General features: G+C 41.1%; 1 protein-coding gene across 1 annotated transcript; it reads right to left on the minus strand.

The window, feature by feature from the left end:
* Window positions 1–13,980: 13,980 nt before the first annotated feature.
* cenpn (centromere protein N) lies at window positions 13,981–20,246 on the minus strand. Its single transcript, XM_036544378.1, has 10 exons — window positions 20,009–20,246; window positions 19,706–19,751; window positions 19,333–19,392; window positions 19,116–19,189; window positions 18,812–18,985; window positions 17,744–17,845; window positions 17,592–17,646; window positions 17,328–17,437; window positions 17,075–17,198; window positions 13,981–14,268 (listed from the first exon to the last, which is right to left on the minus strand). The coding sequence occupies exons 1-10, from the start codon at window positions 20,177–20,179 to the stop codon at window positions 14,150–14,152; spliced, it is 1,035 nt and encodes a 344-aa protein (XP_036400271.1). The 5' UTR covers window positions 20,180–20,246; the 3' UTR covers window positions 13,981–14,149.
* Window positions 20,247–21,014: the final 768 nt, after the last annotated feature.

The following is a 21,014-nucleotide window of genomic DNA, read 5'->3' on the forward strand; positions in this document are numbered from 1 at the left end:
CAACTTGACCCCATACCAACTGGCTTCCTAAAACAGCTACTGCCTGCAATTGGCACACCACTATTAAATCTTATCAACTCTTATGTCTGGACACGTACCTCAGCCCTTGAAAGTAGCAGTTATCAAGCCTATTCTGAAAAAGCCTAATCTTGATCCCACTGACCTGTCAAACTATAGGCCCATCTTGAACCTTCCATTCCTCTCAAAAATTCTAGAAAAAGCAGTATCAAAGCAACTCTGTGCCTTTTTACACTCTAACAACATTTTGGAAGTTTTCCAGTCCGGATTTAGGCCTCACCACATTACGGAAACCGCTCTCCTGAAAGTGCTCAACGACCTTCTACTCTTCTGTGACAATGGCTGTATCTCTATTCTTGTGCTGCTAGACCTAAGTGCAGCCTTTGATACCATCGATCATTGTATCCTCCTTGACCGCCTCGAAAACCTGGTTGGCATAAGTGGACAGGCCCTATCTTGGTTTAGGTCTTATCTATCAAAACGATATCAGTTTGTCTCCATCAACAACGAATCCTCCGCTCGTTCCAGAGTAAGATATGTTATACCTCAAGGATCTGTGCTTGGACCTCTGCTCTTCTCATTATACATGTTGCCTCTTGGCGATATCATCCGTAAACATGACATTAATTTCCACTGTTACGCGGATGACACTCAGTTATACATATCAGTCAAACCCGATGTCCCTCTGAATATTTCAAACATAGAGGCCTGCCTAACAGATGTAAAGAATTGGATGGCCCGAAACTTTCTCCTCCTTAACCCGGACAAAACCGAAATTTTGGTCATAGGCCAAAATTCAACCAGGAGCAAACTCACTTATTTTACACTGGACCTTGATGGTGTCTCCCTTGCCCCGAGTGCAGCCATCAAAGACTTTGGTGTTGTTATTGATCCCAAGCTCTCCTTTGAAACACACATAACTAACACCTCTAGGACTGCCTTCTTCCATCTGAGAAATATTGCTAAAATCAGGAAAATCGTATCAATTAACGACGCGGAAAAACTAATCCACGCCTTTGTAACATCCAGATTAGACTACTGTAATGCCCTCTTGTCAGGATGTGCAAACGTCTCATTAAAACCCCTTCAGCTGGTGCAAAATGCAGCTGCTCGAATCTTAACTAAAACTAAACGCTTTGAGCACATCACCCCAGTTCTGGCTTCTCTCCATTGGCTACCTATTAAATACCGGATTGTTTTTAAAATACTCTTACTCACATTTAAGGCTTTAAATGGGCTTGCCCCCCCCCCCCCCCCCCATCTTAAGGACCTTCTTCATCCATATCTTCCGCAGAGAGCCCTTCGCTCCCAAAATGCCGGGCTTCTCACCATTCCAAGAGTGGGAAAAACTACTGTAGGCGGTAGAGCCTTTTCCTATCAAGCCCCTCTCCTGTGGAACAGTTTACCCTCTGAGATTCGGGGAACAGACTCTCTCTCCACCTTTAAGTCTAGGCTCAAAACATATCTATATAGTAAATCCTTCAGCTGAGGGACATGGCCTGGTGCTGGCATGGATCATAGAGTCTCTGGTGGACTAAGTGGTCATTGCTTTCATGGACCCTGTGCCGTGATCTGGTGTTGACTGTCTTAGGGTCGCCCTCATGACTATGCTGGTCCCTTGCCTCCCGTCCCCTAGGTATGCTGCCATAATGTTAGCCTGCCGGGGTCTTTCCTTGTTGCACACCTTTTTCTCTGCCCCTCCTCTCCTGCCTCTCTGTTCTACATCCCTGCCATTCTTATCATCCACTAACCACTGTTTTCTGTTTGCTTCCTATCCCTGCTCCGGGCTCCTGTCCGGAGCTGTAGCCCAAGCGTCTCATCCCGTTTTCCAGTCCTGCTACCTTGCTGCCCTGCCCATCAAAGCCAACTGCGTTCCAAGAACCGGACAACCTAGGAAACATTCTTATAATCACTCTACTGTTAACTACTATTGTCTGTCAATCGTAAATGTGTTAAAGTACATTGCATAATTTGTCTTTAACTCTATCTGCCCAGTGCCGGCCAGAAGCAGATGGGCCCCCCCTATGAGCCCGGTTCTGCTCAAGGTTTCTTCCTGATAGGGAGTTTTTCCTTGCCACTGTTGCCTTAGGCTTGCTCTCAGGGGGTCTCAGGCCTGGGAACAATGTAAAGCTGCTTTGTGACAACTTGTGTTGTAAAAAGCGCTATACAAATAAAAATGAATTGAATTGAATTAAACGCGCATGTTGTGGAAGAAGTCACATGGCTTCTTAAGCCCCATTGCTGTGTCATCGGTACCTGTGGTTTAACCTACTGCTGAGGTTTAGCTTGATCTCAGTTGCTGTGTCTTCCAGAAATTTCAGCCACTAGAGGTCACTTTTTGTGAGTATTTGCTTAAACCTGACACTGAGGTGGTTTAAGGAAAGACTAAACCATCTCATTTGCAGAATGAGACCTACACTTAGACACAAAGTGTAGTAATATTTTGTTAATCTCTGCCCCCATGTAGGCCTATGTCATCACTTACTTTGACTGTGTGAAATAAAAACTAACTATATAGGCATACTGTATCTCTTTATATGGTCCTATAATTAAGGTTTGCGGAGATAACTTTCTACATCTTCAAAAAATTGTAGGCTGTTTTTTTTTCTAATCACAAAGACAGATAAAGTACGCTTAATCTAAATAGTGCATTCTTTATTCATCACCAGGATTTTTGTGCTGTGCGGCACTGTCAATTTTCAACAAAAAGAAATATATATATATATATCCAGACCAAAATTCTTATAACTACAGGATTACAATAAAATTGTAACTTTCGTTCACTTTCAGACACTTCAATGATGACAGGATCCAGGAAAGGGTCTTATTTAGTTATTGCAGAGAAATAAACTTTATTTTTGGCGAATGTGAAATCAATTGTACAAGAAATATATAAGCCTAATAACAATTACAATAGCCTATACCCAGACTGTATTTATAATATAGTGTCCATCAGGTGGTATAGTCCAGTTAACACCAGTTTGCATATATCTTTATTTTCTGAACAAGGTTAAATCGGAAAATGTGTAAAATATGGTATAATTGAAAGGCTACTTATAATGTAAACTATATCTGTTATTTATTGAAATATTAACAGTTTGGGATCGAAAAGAATTAAAATTGTTTTCGGTTGGTCGGTCGGTCAAATGAATGAGAGTGGAGACTGGTCCGAGTCAAAGTGCATACAGTGAGTGGGTATTATTGGAAACCCCTGTAAATAGTTTGGTTTACTTACTTGTTATTTTATTTTTTGTTTTTGTTGCATCTTTGTTGCTTAAGTTCTGTTTTTGTTTATTTTGATACTTTTGCCACCTGCACTGTATATCGCCGTCACCTTCACCTGCATGCCTGGGAACCAATAAACACCCTTGCCACTTCATTTGTTGTTTGGCTCCATTTTGGAAGTTTTTTTGCCTGGCTGCTGTGGTTGTCCCTGTCACATTTGGTGTCAGAGTGGGATTGGTGCCTCCGTGGGAGTCACAACAAAGCAACATGCAGTAGCTCGGCTTCTCTGCAGCTGAGGGCCTCAGCTCAGAGGGGTCCAGTGGCAGACTTCAGGCCTCCCAAGCTGCACCCTCTGACAAAGGATGATGACATTGAGCACTTCCTCACAACTTATGAGAGGATTGCTGCAGCATGCCATTGGCCAGAGGAAGAGTGGGCCATACATCTGGTGCCCCTACTGACTGGCAGGGCACGCAGTGCTTATGTGGCAATGGACATTAATTACACCAGTAACTATGACAAGGTGAAGGAGGCCATACTGAAAAAGTATGAGATTAATGCTGACACCTACAGGTGACGATTCCGGTCAACGGACATCCAACCCTATGAGACACCACATGAGCTGTACATGCGTCTGAAAGAACTTTTTTCCAAGTGGGTCAAGCCAGAGCAACCAATAATAATTCTGGAGCAGTTCATGCGGATGGTGAGCCCAGATATAGAGGTTTTGATCTGTGAGCACGACCCAAAGACTGTAGAGGAGGCGGTAGATCTAGCAGAAGTCTTCATCTCTGCCAGGAGGGGAGCCAGAGGAAGCAGCTTCGGCCAGTGGAAGCAAGGCCCCAGAAGAAAGTCTGATGGGGGTGTTGGGGGAGATGGTCATGCCCAGAGTAAGCCCAACACATATCATAGACCAGTTAATATACTTAGCAGGCTAGAAGTGAGGTGTTTTTAATGTGGGGAGCTAGGACACGCTAGGCCACACTGCCCAGCTAGAAAGTTCAAGTCTTCTAATGTGTGCTATGTTCCCAGGCCATTTACACCAGCCGTAGAGGTCACTACACCTGAACACACATTCAAGGTCCTTATTAATGGTGTCGCTACATGTGCTTGGTGGACACTGGGAGTTCTCAGACCTTAGTCCTGGATAGTTTGGTGCCCAGTGATCAGTGGCAGGATCAGGCCCAGGTCTGAGTGTGTTGTGTCCATGGGAATGAAAAAGTGTACCCGACTACTGAGGTGTTTATAGCTGTTGATGGCCAGACATTCTTTCTGCCTGTTGCTTTGGCACCACGACTGCCTTACCCTGTAGTGTTGGGCCAGGATACGCCTATCCTTTTAGACTTGTTGCCCAGAGCTAAGAACTGTAATGTCGCTGTTACAAGGTCCAAAAGTTCCAGTGAAGGTTTTAAGGCTTTACCTTTTCATGGTGAGAAACTTGAGGCAGAGTGGGGAAAGCTCGTAAATCTAAAAGGCAAAGGAGAATGGAGAAAATTAAAGGCAGTGCTGTTCATGACCACTGTAGCTCTTTGCCAGAACCTGATATGGGTCTAGATGTCAACATTCCAGAGGACAGTGTGAGCTTGCAGCAGTCCTACGTTACACCCATGGTTTAAAAAAGTGTCTTTAATTGATGGTGTTAAGCAGGGGAGCACTGATTGCTTGGAGGAGGAAAAGTTTATTCTGAAAAATGGCATCCTCTATCAAGTCAAAGGGGGGATAGAAGCCCTGGCAGTGCCATCCTCATTGAGGTCCACTGTTATGTCTCTGGGACATTCAATTCCATGGGCAGGATGCTTGGGCAAGCATAAGACCCTGGTGAGGATTGCTAGTCAGTTTAATTGGCCTTTGCTGTATACAGATGTGGCAGAGTTCTGTAAAACTTGCACTGAGTGTCAGTTGAAATCTGGGAGGGGGGTGGCACAGGTCCATCTACAATCATTACCCATTATTGACACCCTATTTGAGAGAATAGGGATGGACATAGTGGGGCCCCTGGACCGGAGTAGAAATGGGAACAGGTACATACTGGCCGTTTGTGATTATGCCACAAAATATCCTGAGGCTTTTCCCCTGAAGAACATCAAAGCTAGGTAGGTTGCTAGCTGTCTCATACAGCTGTTCTCACGAGTGGGTGTGCCCCAGGAAGTACTCACAAACCAGGGAACCAGCTTCCTTTCCTAGCTCCTAAAACAGGTCTACAAGCTGTTAGGGATAAAGGACATTAAGACCACTCCTTATCACCCCCAGACAGATGGTTTGGTTGAACGTTTTAACCAGACACTTAAGAACATGCTACGCAAGTTCCGAATCAGGAACAGACTGGGACCAGTGGCTGCTACATCTGCTTTTCGCCTATAGAGAGGTGCCACAGGCCTCTATGAGGTTCTCTCCCTTTGAATTGCTCTATGGTCGTCAAGTGCGAGGCCCACTCGATCTCCTCCATGAATTCTGGGAGCGTATGAAGTCTCCGTGCCAGAGAGAGGGAAGAATGGTCCCAGTGGACCACACACATCAAAATTGAAAAATTCTCACTCAGGTGAAATATTACTGTTTATTGTCTATAATTCACTCATGTGCAATATTACTGTTTACTGTTAAGTGTCTATTTACTGTGTACTGCCTGTTTTTATTTATTTACTATTTTTACTCCTATTTATCTTGTTTGATTATTTACTGCTGTAGCACTGCAAATTTCCCTGCCGCGGGACTATTAAAGGATTATCTTATCTTATCTGAAGAAACAGAACTTTCATGTCAACCTACAGAAAGAGTTTCAGCCCAGACAAGACCCAGTGAAGACCCAGTTGTTCCTGCGGGCGATGGCTGAAGAGGAGGAGCCGGCAGAGCAGTATTTCCCCACAGAGAGCCTCCCACAGCCAGTGGACCTTTCACACCTCAGTCCACTACAGCAGGAATAGCTGAGCAGTCTGCTGGATCCAGAACTCTTTCAGGAGAAGCCTGGATACACCAAACTGGTGAAGCACCACATACAGTACTGTGCAAAAGTCTTAGACACGTAAGATTTTTCACAAAACATTTGTCTTAAAACAATTCTTTTCTATCTTCTCCATTAGTGTGTCAATAACAAGTATCATATTTTAGATTTCCGAACATTTCTTTTGAAAATACTGAAATGTGCCACTAAGACTAAATAAAGAAAGTGGCAAACTAACACAAAATCTTCCAGACCCTCCAAACCTTTTTTGTAGACATATACTCCAATGCATGATAAAACAACTATACCAAACAACTAAAAAAACAGGTGGTAATCATTAGCAAAATAAGCAGGTTTAACCACAATTATTAACTGAAACAGAAACACCTGTGTAGAGGGAATAAAACTGGGTGAGGATCAGCCATACTGAAAAGGTGAGGTTGCAAAACAGATTGCTAATCTTTCACCATGACAAGGGTGAGCATAGAGACATGACACAAGGTGGTCATCCTGCATTAGCAAGGTCTATCACAAGCAGAAATTTCGAGGCAGACAGGTGTTTCCAGATGTGCTATCCAAGCTCTTCTGAAGAAGCACAAAGAAACAGGCAAGGTTGAGGACCAGAAATGCAGTGGTCGGCCAAGGAAACTTAGTTCAGCAGATGAAAGACACATCAAGTTGACGTCCCTCCGCAATCGGAAGCTGTCAAACAGTGCCATCAGCTCAGAGCTGGCAGCAACCACAGGGACCCTGGTACACCCATCTACAGTCGGGAGAAGTCTGGTCAGACGTGGTCTCAAGGGAAGACCTGTAGCCAAAAAGCCATTCCTCAGACGTGGAAACAAAGCCAAATGATTCCTCTATACACAAAAACACAAGACCTGGGATGCAGCACAATGGCAGCAGGTGCTCTGGACCAATGAGTCCAAATTTGAAATATTTGGCTCTAGAAGAGGGCAGTTTGTTCGTTGAAGGGCTGGAGAACGCTACAAGGATGAGTGTCTGCAGGCAACAGTAAAGCATGGTGGAGGTTCCTTGCAGATTTGGGGCTGCATTGCTGCAAATGGAATTGGGGATTTGGTCAGAATTAGTGGCCTCAGATTCTTATCCATCATGCAATACCATCAGGGAGGCGTCTGATTGGTCCTAAATTAATTCTGCAGCATGACAATGACCCCAAACATACAGCCAGAGTGATAAAAAACTATCTTCACCAAAAAGAGGAAAAAGGAGTCCTGCAACAGAAGGTGTGGCCCCCACAAAGCCCTGATCTCAACATCATTGAGTCAGTCTGGGATTACATGAAGAGACAGAAAGAATTGAAACAGCCAAAATCCATAGAAGAACGGTGGCAAGTTCTCCAAGATGCTTGGAAAAACCTACCTGCTGAGTACCTTACAAAACTGTGCACAAGTATACCTAAGTACCTTAACTATTGATTTTTCTGTTTCGTGCACTTTGTATGTTGTTAATACATAAATTAAAAACTATTCATTTCATTATTTTGAAAGCATTCTGAATTTACATCACTTTTTCACAAGTGCCTAAAACTTTTGCACAGTACTGTACATCTGAAAGAAGATGCACCAGCAAGGCAGAAATGCTAATGGTCTTATGATTTATTTATTGCAGGGAAATAAACTTCAAGAAGTCAATCGTAATTTTTATATTATATCAAGGATCCAACTCACAAAGAATCCTAATTTATGTCATTAAGTGGCATTCTTGTTAACTCTATGTTCTGGCAGAGAATATCTATATAGACGGGCTCTGGTTCTGGGTAGATCTCCAACGTCTGGTTTCCAGACAATTTAACTGCAAATCATATGAACCCGTGCGTGTTGTTACACAGCAATCACATTTAGCCTAACACACAGCTGCGTGTTAAACTAGTGATACATCTGGTTTAAGTAGTACAGTTCTAAAGCGCAGCTAGATCACAGAGTAATTGCCCCTATGTGTTGTTCGGTGCGGTTAATGAACTACCATATGTGTGACAGCGGGGGCAGTGACATGCCTTCACTGTCACATTATGATTTTATCGGTGACTACAAGTATATTAAAATGTTTGGGCTCGGTTTGTACAAAACTTGTAAAACGAAGTTTCGCTTTGGATAGCCTGTAAGCGTGGCTCTTTTTTCCTCAGTGCATTGTTTTAGTTTTAGCAAATGACATGTACTTATTATAGGCCTACGTGTTAAAATGTGGGGTTCTATTACCTTCGTGCATGACTGTTTGAATGGTGCAGTTTCACGTAATGGATATTACGATTTAATTATTATTAACTTCATTGACATTTGGTTTCACACATGCTGTTTTGCTGCAGAGTATAATAATGGACATGATGTTTGGAACAATGTAAGGTAATTTTTAAAATGCAATAAAACTATTCACAGATTTGTGTATGCTGCCCGACCGGATATGGAAATGAACGAATCAGTGAGTCAGAGATTCGAATCATTTTATTGTACTGAACGAAAGGAACCAAATCAGTAAAAAGAATCATTTGGAACACCACTCGTGCCGAGATGGCCAGTGGGAGATGCTTCGAGTGTTTTAGCATTTCAGTTGTCGTCATGAACGTACTGCTGATACAGTTTTGTGATAGGCTGCTTCATGGACAGACCGCATAGCTAATATCCACTGGAGGGAGAGTTATAGCTGCTATGCTAGCTGCTATGCTAGCTGATCAGCGCGCATGTTTGCAAAGAGGAAGGAACAAACCTTTTAGACTAGCGATTCAGTACACTCAGTACACCTCAAAGATTCGTTCAAAAAGCTTCGTTCACGTACTGCATATCACTAATAGAAATAAATTTGTATTGCTATAGGGCATCTTACGACAGAGTATTAGGGCCACATTGACGAAAAAAAATTCTGAGATTTCGAGAAAAAAGTCGTAATATTACGAGAAAAAAGTCATATTACGAGAATAAAGTCGTAATTTTAGGTTAGGCTACGTGTTATTTTAGAGGGGGAATATGAGAAGAAAACCGCACTGAGTGTTGACTCATGTGTGGCACGGCACTACGCCTGGGACAAACAGCAGTTGCCAGAAGCAGACTAGGCTGCCATTGTATGAGGGGCCGTTTAGGAAATATTTCATACTTTTGTTACACATACACATATGAATGACATACACATTCACATGTGACACTTTCACACAAGCATCCATACTACTGAAAACTCACACACATATATGTGAAATGCATTCACACACACATACTGTACGTGTGTACAAATACACATGGAAACGGGCACATTCATACATATGAAACGCGCATATAGACTTGTATAAAACACAGAAGTTTTCACACATAAAGTTTCATGCTGAAGCATGTATGAGTGTGCAATGGTATGGTTCTCTTCATTCCAATTGCCACGCAATGAAATATTTCTCTTTCCCAGATTCATTACTACGTCAAGGATTGATAACAAAATGTTACGGTTGGTCTGAACTTTGTCTGAATATGTCTTACTGATCACAGAATGTATGCCTTTCCTTTGTCCTTTAGATACTCTAAGGAAATTTTCTGCCAGCTTAGAAGCTGCCATATGTCCTGGAGTGTTTCCGTGATTTCAGATGATCCCCCTTTTTTCACCAACAGCATTCTTCCAGTCCGTAAATCCCTCCCTCTGGAATGTGGCATTTGACCCTTTCTGTTTATTAAACAAAATACACACACAGCAATATGTTGCATCCTCAGATGGAGAATATTGTAACCAGGGGTATTTTTTCCCACTCCACATTATATCTCAAGAGCCTTTTCCCAAATTGGCTTTGGGGATATTTATATTGGCCTCTGCTCCATTTATTCCGGAGAATGCTCAGTTTGTCCTCATTAGAGTAGTGACCCTGGCCTTTGTAAATTGCTGGGTCATGGGCTAATGATGAGCATGCACCAGGACCTCCTGACTGAGCAACCTGACTCTCACTGGGCCCTTCTCCTGTTCTCTCTCTCTTCTCCTCCTGTCTCTGTCCCTTCAACTTCCTCATCTCTCTCTCCTGTCTCCTCTGTTGAATTTTTAAAACGACAAGTCTAAGTAACTGAGCCATGCTATAATAACATGTTAAGGCTTAGTCTATTAAAAATAAAGTCCAGCACAATACCCAAGTAGCAAAAAATATGCGGGCACCGCGTGACACGTGACACCGCGTTGATGCAATGATAATTAGGTCGGCTTTATTTATTTTCCCTTGCTAAATAAAAGGAAACTTAAGAAAAAAAATGGAAAATGAAACAAAAAAAATACTGAGGACATGACCTTGGTGTCCTCAATGGTAGATACGGCCCTGCTGTTAACTAGTCTGGAGATGGAGCTGAACAAATACCTGGAATTGTCTTTGTTTTTCTCTAGTAGGGTAGAAAAATATGCTGATCTGGCAGCTGTGAGTGCATGCTTGTAGCATAGAAGACTTTCTTTCCAGGCCAGGAGAAAGACCTGTAATTTGGTGGAGCGCCATTTCCTTTCAAGTTTCCGCGCAGTTTGTTTCATAGCACGGGTCTGGTCATTATACCAGGGTGCTAGTCTTTTGTCAGGGACCTTCCTCTTTTTAAGGGGTGCAACGGCATCTAGAGTGTTACGCAGTGTGGACTCAATATTTTCGGTGAGTTGATTTATTTTAGCCAAACTAGGGTTCAAACATAAGTTTAAATATTCTTCGTTGTTCAGACTGTATGATGCAGGGAGCTCATCAATAAAGGCTTTGGTAGTAGCAGAAGAGATGGTGCGCCTGAGAGAAAATATGGACTCTGAGTTAATGTAACAAGCAAAAGGAAGGTTGAAAGTCACCAGGTAATGGTCGGACAGTACGGGATTGTGTGGCAAGGTTACTACATTGTTAATTTCAGTGCCATAAGTGAGGGCCAGATCCAGCGTGTGGTTGCAGCAATGTGTGGGTTTGTCCACAAACTGAGAGAATCCAATGGAGTCAAAAATGGACAAAAATGTTGTTCTGAAGGGATCCTGTTCATTGTCCGTATGAATGTTGAAGTCGCCCACTACCACAACCTTACCCTACTGTGTTGACAACCAGGCTGGAAAGAAAGTCTGCAAATTTAGATTAAAAAAAAAAAAAAAAAACAGTATAAGGGCCAGGTGGCCTGTAAACAATTACTAGGATAAACACCTGAGATGCAGTCTTGTCAGGATGTGCAAAGCTAAGTACTAACAATTCAAATGAATTAAAGTTATGGCCAGATTTAAAAGTGGCACAAAGATTAGAGTTATATACAGCAGCAACACCACCACCTCTCCCAGTTGAGTGAGGGACCTGGTAGTTACTGTAACTGGGAGGTGTTGATTCATTTAAAGCAATAAATTCATTTGGTTTAAGCCAAGTTTAAGTCAGACATAGGATGTCGAATTTATGGTCAGTAATCAATTCATTTATTAGCATTGCTTTGGGTGTTAAAGACCTTATATTTAATAACCCAATCCTAAGGACCATTTGTTTGCAGGTATTAATTTCAGATTCACCAGGTTTAATTTTTATTAAGTTCTCAGGGCAAATGCCCCGAATAGATGGTATGGGACCAAAGATCGGGGGACAGACACTGTCTCTATGGAACTAAATTTAAGTGGTGGTTAAAGGGAAGAAGCAGAGGTCTGTTGAAGACAGAAAGTCTGCTGCCTGGCCTTTGCCCTGATGAGTCAAGATTTTGACATATTTAGACTATTAGCCAAATTTTTAGAGATAAGAGCTGTGCCCTCCCTCGATGGGTGGATACCCCAAAAGGTGTACCAATTGTCTACGTTATTAGAGGGACACCACTCAGACAGCCAGCGACTTAGTGACGATAATTTGCTGTAGATCTCGTCACCACGCCGCATAGGGATGGGACCAGAGAAAGTTACTGAGTCCGACATGTGTTTTGCGAGTTTACACACCCATTTTATCGTTAACTTGGTTATTTCTGATTGTCTCATACGGACATCGTTTGCGCCGACATGAATAATAATTTTCGAGAATTTACTTTTACCTTTACCTCTAGCCAGCACTTTCAGATTTGCTTCTATCTCGGATGCTCTGGCCCAGGGAATGCAATTAACTATGGTCGCTGGAGTCTCTACGTTCACGTTTCTCAAAACGGAATCACCAATTGTCAGGGCTCTTTTAACAGGTTTCTCAGTCGGTGTGTTACTGAGGGGGGAGAACCTGTTTGAAATGTAAACAGGTGGTTGGTAGTGCACCGTTGGGAGAAGTATAGGTAGCAGCCATTACCTCAGAGATTACTTACGTCTTTAATTTCCCTCTTTAGATAAGTGTTGTAGTTCGCGTTGTAATTTCCTGTTTAGTTGTAACTTTTCTTTTTGGAAACTGCAAACACTCCCTTTGGGTCCTGGCTGGGTCCTAGCCGGTCGGCGTCTGCTGTTCAGGAAATGCGTAGCAGCGAGCAGCATATTAGACTTTTTTCTTGTAAAATTACGACTTTATTCTCGTAATATTACGACTTCATTCTTGAAATCTCAGAGTTTTTTCCCCCCAATGTGGCACTAATACTGTCGTAGTATCTAAACCTTAATGTGACTGGAGGTTCAGTAGGCTATACCATCAAATTTTCTATGGATCAGGATGTCTGAACATGTAGCTTGCACTTTCAATCCCAACAGACATCTGCAAATCACAGTACATCGATAATGTCTGAGTCATATGCCAATGAATAGCTACCTCTGGATACAAGCTAGTATACATGTATTTGTAATGATTCAGTCTGAGATTTTATCCACGTCTCATATTAACTTCCCACAACAACAAAGTGAAAGTGAAATGGCACTAAACAAGCAAGAGTGCTCCGCTCTGCTACCTCGGGTCGCCTCTGTGTCCCGAAATACAAAGCAGCATCTCGAACCTGCCTCCTCAGTACTGACTCCACACTGGTGGAATGAGCTTCCTGCCAAGATTCAGACAACAAACCCCTGGGCGCCTTCAAGAAAAAAACTGAAAACTCATCTTTTCAGGCCCTATATGTAGTCTACCTTCCTCTCTATCCCTATTTTCAACAACAACAAAAAAACTACAGTAGTTTAGCAGTCGACTCAGTATCTTACTGACCTCTTGTAATACCTCATGATAACTACTCTTAGCATAGTGATGCACTTATTTGGAAGTCGCGCTGGGTAAGAGCGTCTGCTAAATTATGTAATGTAATGTAAACAACGTAACAAGCAGTGTTTAGGGCACTGGGCAATGGACCTGATGGTACATAGTCAGATGGTACATCGTGGGACTGGAACTTGACTAAGGTGGTTGAAATAAAGCTCTATAAATGTGTAGCCAGACATTATTCAATTATAAGCATTATAAAGCTTTATAAATCACTCTGGATAAAAGCACCTTCTATGCAAATACCACGTAGATAAATATTATGAACTCTTACTCAATGATTTTCCTCCCACACAAATTCTTTGTACTAATTACGCATTGAAAAATGTGTCCACATTACATCTGTTTTTCAGTATTAGCCTGAAATTTCATGATGTAATAGTTTACTCATTTAAGAAGAAAATGAAATGCCTTTATGTTCTTGTTTTTATTTAGAAAAAAATAACAAAATGCTAAAATCTGAGCTTGTAGCACGGCAGTAACACACAAAAGGTAATCAGATTTAACAGAAGCTAAATACAAAGATTTGTTATTTATTAATACATGTAAGAAAAAGAGGAGTAGATTAAAACTTTATAAATGGATACAAAATTTTGCATTTCAAATGTAATCCTCATCAATTTTGAACACTGATGGCAGTGTTAAAATTGGACTTCTCATAGTACTAATAATCAATGTATACACGTGTGTCCTAAAATTAAGCTATAAAACAGTAAAACCAATGTCCAAAACTAAAACATATACAATGCTATATCCTTCCATAAATGCATCTTCAACAGACACATTTATGACCATTAATAAAGTCTTGGTTTAGGGATTACACATTTGAAAAAAATCCCGGGTTGAACAGTCTCTCAACTTCACATCTTTGGGCCGGGTGTGTGGCTGATTTCAGGTGCTTTGTCTGTGATTACAAAGTAATTCCTTCCTTTCTGGGTGATGGATGAAAGCAAAGGTGTGACTGGTGCAGAGGCCATCCCTGTCAAACACAATCAAGACAATTACATTATTAGCATCATTTAGAAGCAGGCCTGCTCAGCTGAGCCTCTCACCGTATTTGGGTGACGGAAATCTGAACATCTACTCCTACTACATGTGTTAGAGTTAACCAACGAATGCACCTAAGGCTTTTGCCTCTATGCCCCCCTGTGGTTGTAGAATGCGCTACATGAGGGTGGTGGTTTGACAATTATGCCTAAAATATCACATGTAAAAAGAATGCCCAAACTACATGCTGCTAAAATGCCTTTGACATTCTTGTAAAAATGCCATAGCAACAAATGTAGTATCTCCAAACCAAACAGATCCATTAATTTTCTTCATTAGAAAGGTGTGTGTGTATATATAACAAATACTGAGCCTCAACATGGACTAGGGCTGAACGATTAATTTATTTCAAATCGAAATCGCGATTTGAAACAATGCAATTAGCAAATCGCAAAGGCTGCGCTTTAGGATATACATTATGCAGCGTGTCTGATCCAGGGTTTAAACTGTCGTGTCAATGGTTTTACAAATTCATGCCGTCCTCCTTGTGTGACAGTCATGCTCACCAATCAGAAGTGGCCTAAGGTGACTGCCTATACGCCCACCAACGACAAACAAGTGAAACCCAAGGAAAACGTTACATTCGTGGTGCGGGAAAATGGCATCCGCTGAGCCAGAAGCAATGTACAACAAAAGAAGGTATTGTGCAAGGCCTGTCGTGGAACAGTCGCCACATCACGAGGCAACACCACAAACCTATATCAGCACTTGAAAAAGAACCACAGGCAGCTGTATGACGAGTGTACGGCCAAAAAGTCACGTGAAAGGAGTGATGCTGTAGCCCAGTCTAGGAAGTAAACTACTATTTCAGAGTAGTTTGCGACTGTTTTACTTCGTATGAAAGGGGCTCACGAAGGCACCGTGTGGTAACGAACGCCATAACACACTCCCTTGCTATAGACATGGTGTCTGTTGACCCTTTCGCGCGTACAATCACACCCGTGTGATTAGCCGTTTAGAGCGCATGCTAAAACTGGTGCGATTAGAACACGAGATTGGAAAAATTCTAGCTAATTCTAGCTTTGAGGAAAGAGCGATTTAACATTAAAAAATATAGCAAATGCGGTGAAAACTACGAGAAGCTTACTAACGCCCATGAAAACATAACAAACCATGTAAGGTAACACGCGCACTACATGTAGAAAATAAGTTACGTGCAAAAGGGTTAACACCGTGTCCAAAAATGGGTTTCAAAAACTCCTCCTAACGCTGGATAAAAGATATGCAATTCTCTTTTATTTGTTCTGCACTTTATCCTATAGTGGCAGCCTTTGCGGGAAAAAAGTTCAAAAGTTAAATGCTGATTATCAGCAAATAATTGTTTTAGTTGAATGTGCAATATTTAAATATTTTGTGTAACATTCATATTCCTACTCCTATTATTATATTTAGTGATCAATTTTTTGATAATTATTCTGTGGTTTGTCCATTTATAAGCTAAATGCTGGATATCAATAAATAATGTTCTATTGATTACAGATCGTGCAATATTTAGATACTGCTCCTGAGCCATAAGTGAATGACCTACCTATTTCAATGTCAGAGACTGCTTACAGAAAAGTTCTTTTATTTTCTTATTGGAATTGTTTTATTTTTTATTATCACTGTATTTATTCAACTTAAAACAATCACAGCTTTTGTGATAATTGTTCTGTGTTCGATTGTTCTACGTTCTATGCCAATTAAAAATGTAATAAATACATGTTTGAAGCAATTCACATCTTTAAGTTCTCATCCTTGCATTAGAATACAGAGCAGTTAATATTTTGATGGTATCTCCTGTGGTAATGCTCCATCATGTTTTAAATCTATTACACAGTGAATATTGAACTGAAGCTTGACTTTAAAAAATTATATCGCAAATCAAATTGCAATCACAAAATCTGTCAGAAAATCACAATTAGATATTTTCCCAAAATTGTTCAGCCCTAACATGGATTGTAGCAATATTTAACTAATTTGATAAGATGCATGTTTAATATTCTCACGAGATGCCTACAAAGAGTTAAGCAACTTGCTTTTTCACATTTGTTGTTCTCTAAAATGCAGGTAAATACACTCACTGTTTAGTCTATTATTTAAGGGCTCAACAGATATTGTTTAAGATACACCACAATACATCCACTTAGTCATAACATTCAGATATTTATTATTACTTTGAAATGGACTTTATGGAGTTATTAAAGCATTTCAAATAAAACAGTGGTTGACCTTTTTATTAACTACATGGTATTTTGTCCATCAATCCAAGTGAAGCAGCACAGCTTCCATACTCCATTCATGACATTTATTATTACTTCCACTCTGAGGGTTTGTATCACACAGCCTATAACATATAACTTGTACTGTTATACCACTAAACTATTTATTGTAAACTATTTTTAGACAATGTGCAGAAAATGTAGCATTTCAGATTTTTGCTTTTACAAATTTGAAAGTGTTAAACTGTGTTTGACCATAACTACATTTACAATAGCAGAGCTGCTAACAAATCACCTCAACCAATGAGTCATTATACAGGATACAGCAATGTGAAAACTGTACTGTTCTGCTGGTGTTATCTTAAAGTAAGCTAGCTTTCTCATAGACTAATCAGAACTTACTGAGGTACAGACAGCCCATACATGACATTATGGCACAGGGCACTGAAATTACACTCAATATACTGAGGACAGATCGTCCTCTACAGTTTAGAGCAGATTAGGAAAGTATGGGACTGAATGAACCGCATTTCTTACCTGATGACACACAGCTTTTTAATGACTCCAGGAGGTTGCTGCTGGTGAACCTGACTACACCCCTGAAGGGTTCTTCTCTGCCACTCAACATCTCATTCCCATTGTCCCTGTACTTAGTTTGCAGCTGGTAAAGGGGGAAGGGAGACCACCAGGATTACACACTACCCCACCTGATCACATCCATATCAACATCACTGCATGTCCAGAAAGCAACAAAAACATGACAAGGGCAGAAAAGGAGGAGTTCTTTAACCTTGTAGACAGCTGTTTCTAGCTTTGGCAAAGCTCCATCGCCGAATGCCTCAGCAGCCATCTGTAGTCTGTTTTCTGTGTGTTTCATGTGTTCATTCTCTATATTGGGATCTTAAACAAAACAATCACATTGCCAGCTAGTGTATCAACACAGACACTAACTACAATGCAAATTAAAAGTTGTGCTAACTACAAATTAAATATTGACAAACTAAATCAGCAGCCATGAAGTTCATAACATTCAGTTATATTCAGTGTCACATACTTGATAGGAGGGGATTCCTCTCTTGTAAGGGTCTTGGATATTTTGTTGGAAATACCTGAAAAACGGAAAAAAAGAGAAATTTTTTAAATCCCGTGCTTGGGTTCCACTGCTTCTCAACTCTCTTGAAAAGAATGGCACCAGCAATGGCCCACCTGCTTGTACTGCCTCATCAGTAGATCCCTTAGTGCTGACAGGCACCGTCCACTAAGGTGAACATCTGTGATGGAGCCGTACCGGGTGGAGAGAACCAAGGCCTGGTGGACAGGATATGTTTGGTTACATTGGGCAGACAAAAACCTCTCAGTATATATAGAGTGACAGAACATAAACAGCGCATGAGGCATTCTGTGACCAAAGCTATGCTTCCACATGCAGACTGCAATAATTCAGTATCTCAGCAGAATTAACTACTTTGCTCGATGCAGCAAATGTACTGCCTTACAGAGGATTAAGAGTGTGTCACATTACACCCATATCACATACGGTTCTGTTTGCACAAAGAAATTTCAGTGAAAATTAAGCATCCAACTGCACCCTCTCTGCTGAGGTCCAGGATTTACAAGCAAATTCCAGGGTTCCCACTCATAGCTCTCCATGTGTTTTTAAAGATGCTTTAAGGAGGAATATAGGAATGGCTCACAAATTGTTCACACTTCTACAGTTCCAGCACCTTAATTTACCCTACTGTTATGCTTCCAACAAATAGGAGGCTTTATGTTAGTATGCTTTAGGTTTTAAAATTTTATTTTTATGATTGAGGAAATGGACATATAATACATAAATGACAGTCTGGTCAACCATGCAATCACTGTGACTAAATGTACTGTTTGCCTAGAGTTTACAGACATTGAGAAACATATCAAATCCAGCTTACTGATCTAATGACCTTAAGACAATGTGAAACCAGATAAATTTGGCACACCTCCTTTTGCACTTGTACAATACACCTGTTAAGTTAAAGACTAGAAATTAAATGTGAAAGTCCTCTAAGACACACCACAGGAAACATTTAAGGTTGCTGTGTCCTGTGGAATGACAACACCTGGGTAGCATTTCTCATGTAATTGCAGGATTTGTCTGGATTATTACCTAGTTTGTGGACTCTGCTTCTTCCAATGGTATATTATATCCGTGCAGAGTCTAACTACAAGCGATGTGTGTATGTTCTGTTAAAATCATGCAACCACAAAACTATGTATCACTAGCTGCCGTTCCGTTACCTGGTGTAGCAATGGTTTGTATTTGGCGGTCAAGCCTGAAACAAAAACGTAAGGGGTCTGGAGGTGATGCACGACATATGAGGGTTTAAGGTGGTTGGGTCTGGTGAAGTTGTCCCCCCAGGCTATTCGAATCCATATAGAGTCATCATCGTTCTTCTTTGTCTTCACTGCGACCTATTAAGAAATGTAATCACTGTTTGTTTACTGGTAGGTAGGTAGCCAAACTGCCCAGCACGCAAACTTGAACGTCTTCTACTTTATTTAACAACATATAGGGCATCTGTACTTAAACGCCAATAATTACATGGCTGATGAGGAATTTCAGGTGCTTCTTAAATGACTCCCTGAAATGCACCAGCTCTGAAGACAGGGTCTCCTCTGTGAAGAGAGAAAATACAGCAACGTAGTTAGAGCATTGCCAGAACTGCTACAATCAGTACAGCAGTGTGCATAAATAATGCAAAGCGTCATACACCATTCACCATCTCGGGCACAGGTTACTAAGCAGCACGAAATTTTACCTTCAGCATCCACGAGCTGACATGCATACCACGTTCCCTGATTTGGGTGCTCTATGTGATCTGGGTGAGAGCAAAATGTTAACTTTATTATTGCTGTCTTTCACTTCTCAGCTAACGTTACTTCCTGTAGGATTCACCAAAATAACTAATGGTTGACATGCGTAACATTCAGAAGCAGCAAGTATTAGCTGATCCCTCTAGCACGGGCATTCATAGTCAATCTCCAATTTAACGATGAAACGGAAATCACAACACTACAATACAACATCGATCATGTTGGCGGGTTCTACTGTCGATCCAGAAATACAAATTCATACTGCCAGTGATGTTGGCCAAGAACAAGTATGACATATAACAGAATCGTGATACTTACAAAGCATATCAAGTTCTGTCACTTGTTTCACTGTCAAGTCATTTTCCTAGTCAAAACAATAAAAAAACTTTATAAGACTGGCTAGCCTGGCTTTTTGTGTGCGTACGGAGAAGCTACCGTTAGCGCAACATTAACATAACACCACGAACTAACATTACCAAAAAGTAGGGGCTAATTAGTCAGTTAAAACCTGACATAAGTGCAAAAGTAAACTACACAGCAAAATAATACACCTAGCAAGCCAGCTAACTCTTTAACAAGCAATCAAATGAAATAATGCGCATAGCTATTCAGTAAGCTTACCTCACAAAGAGAAAGCAGATTCTCGCAGAACAGCCATTTCGGTTGCGTAAAATCCAGCGATCGAAACTGCCTCTTTGACAGATGATCCCATTTAGTCAGAGTACTTTGAAGTTTCGAAGAAGGTATTTTTCGAATAATCTGTCGTAAAAGTTGTTTCACGGAATCATCCATGTTCAGAGTCAGACATTCTATAATTACACAGACATCAAGATAGTCCCAACTGCTCCTTGCAAAATAGTGCCCAAACAAACCGCCAGGCAATCAACAATTGAATTAACCAACGGACAATTTGAATTCGAGGAGACCAACTTCCGTTGACAGTCTGTTGTTTTCTGGGAAATGTAGTCGCACCTTCGCGCTTACATTTGCGTGACAGTCAGAAGATTATTTCGGAAAAAATGGAACCCATGTCTGAAAAAGACGAAGAGACTGGAGACTGGAGACGAAGTGCTCTACATCTGAATACAAGCAACGAGACAGTGAGTTAACAATAAGGATTTTATGCGCCCTCCACCGTGACGCACAGCAGCGGAAGGGTGTGAGATTATGTGGCGTCTGAAACACTGCCACACACTGGCAGGATGGAATGATATCCCTTTAATCTGGATAGACATTGAGACATCCTTGTCCAAACATGCATTACATTTTATTTTTTTTTTTAAAAAAAAAAAAAAAAAAAAACCTAGATCTGTCAGGAAGGATCGTCACAACCCCATCACACTCAACACACTGAGGGCATGGCAGTTCATCAGATGATTCGAAGGGAGATCAAAGTTAACCTCCTCTTTCCCCCAAATCTTGAATAACCCTGATTTCTTGCCGGGGATGACGGACACTGGTTTCAAACTCTGGTGCAATGTGGGCATTGTCAGGCTTAAGGACGTGTTTTTTGAGAACAAATTAATGTCATTTTAGCAAGTGGTAGACACATTTAAAATCCCCAAATCACATTTTTTTTCTTTCAAATTTCTACAAATAAGTCTTTACATCATGAATAACACTACTC

The sequence above is a fragment of the Megalops cyprinoides genome, chromosome 13 (assembly GCF_013368585.1).
Source record: "Megalops cyprinoides isolate fMegCyp1 chromosome 13, fMegCyp1.pri, whole genome shotgun sequence".
Taxonomy (NCBI): domain Eukaryota; kingdom Metazoa; phylum Chordata; class Actinopteri; order Elopiformes; family Megalopidae; genus Megalops; species Megalops cyprinoides.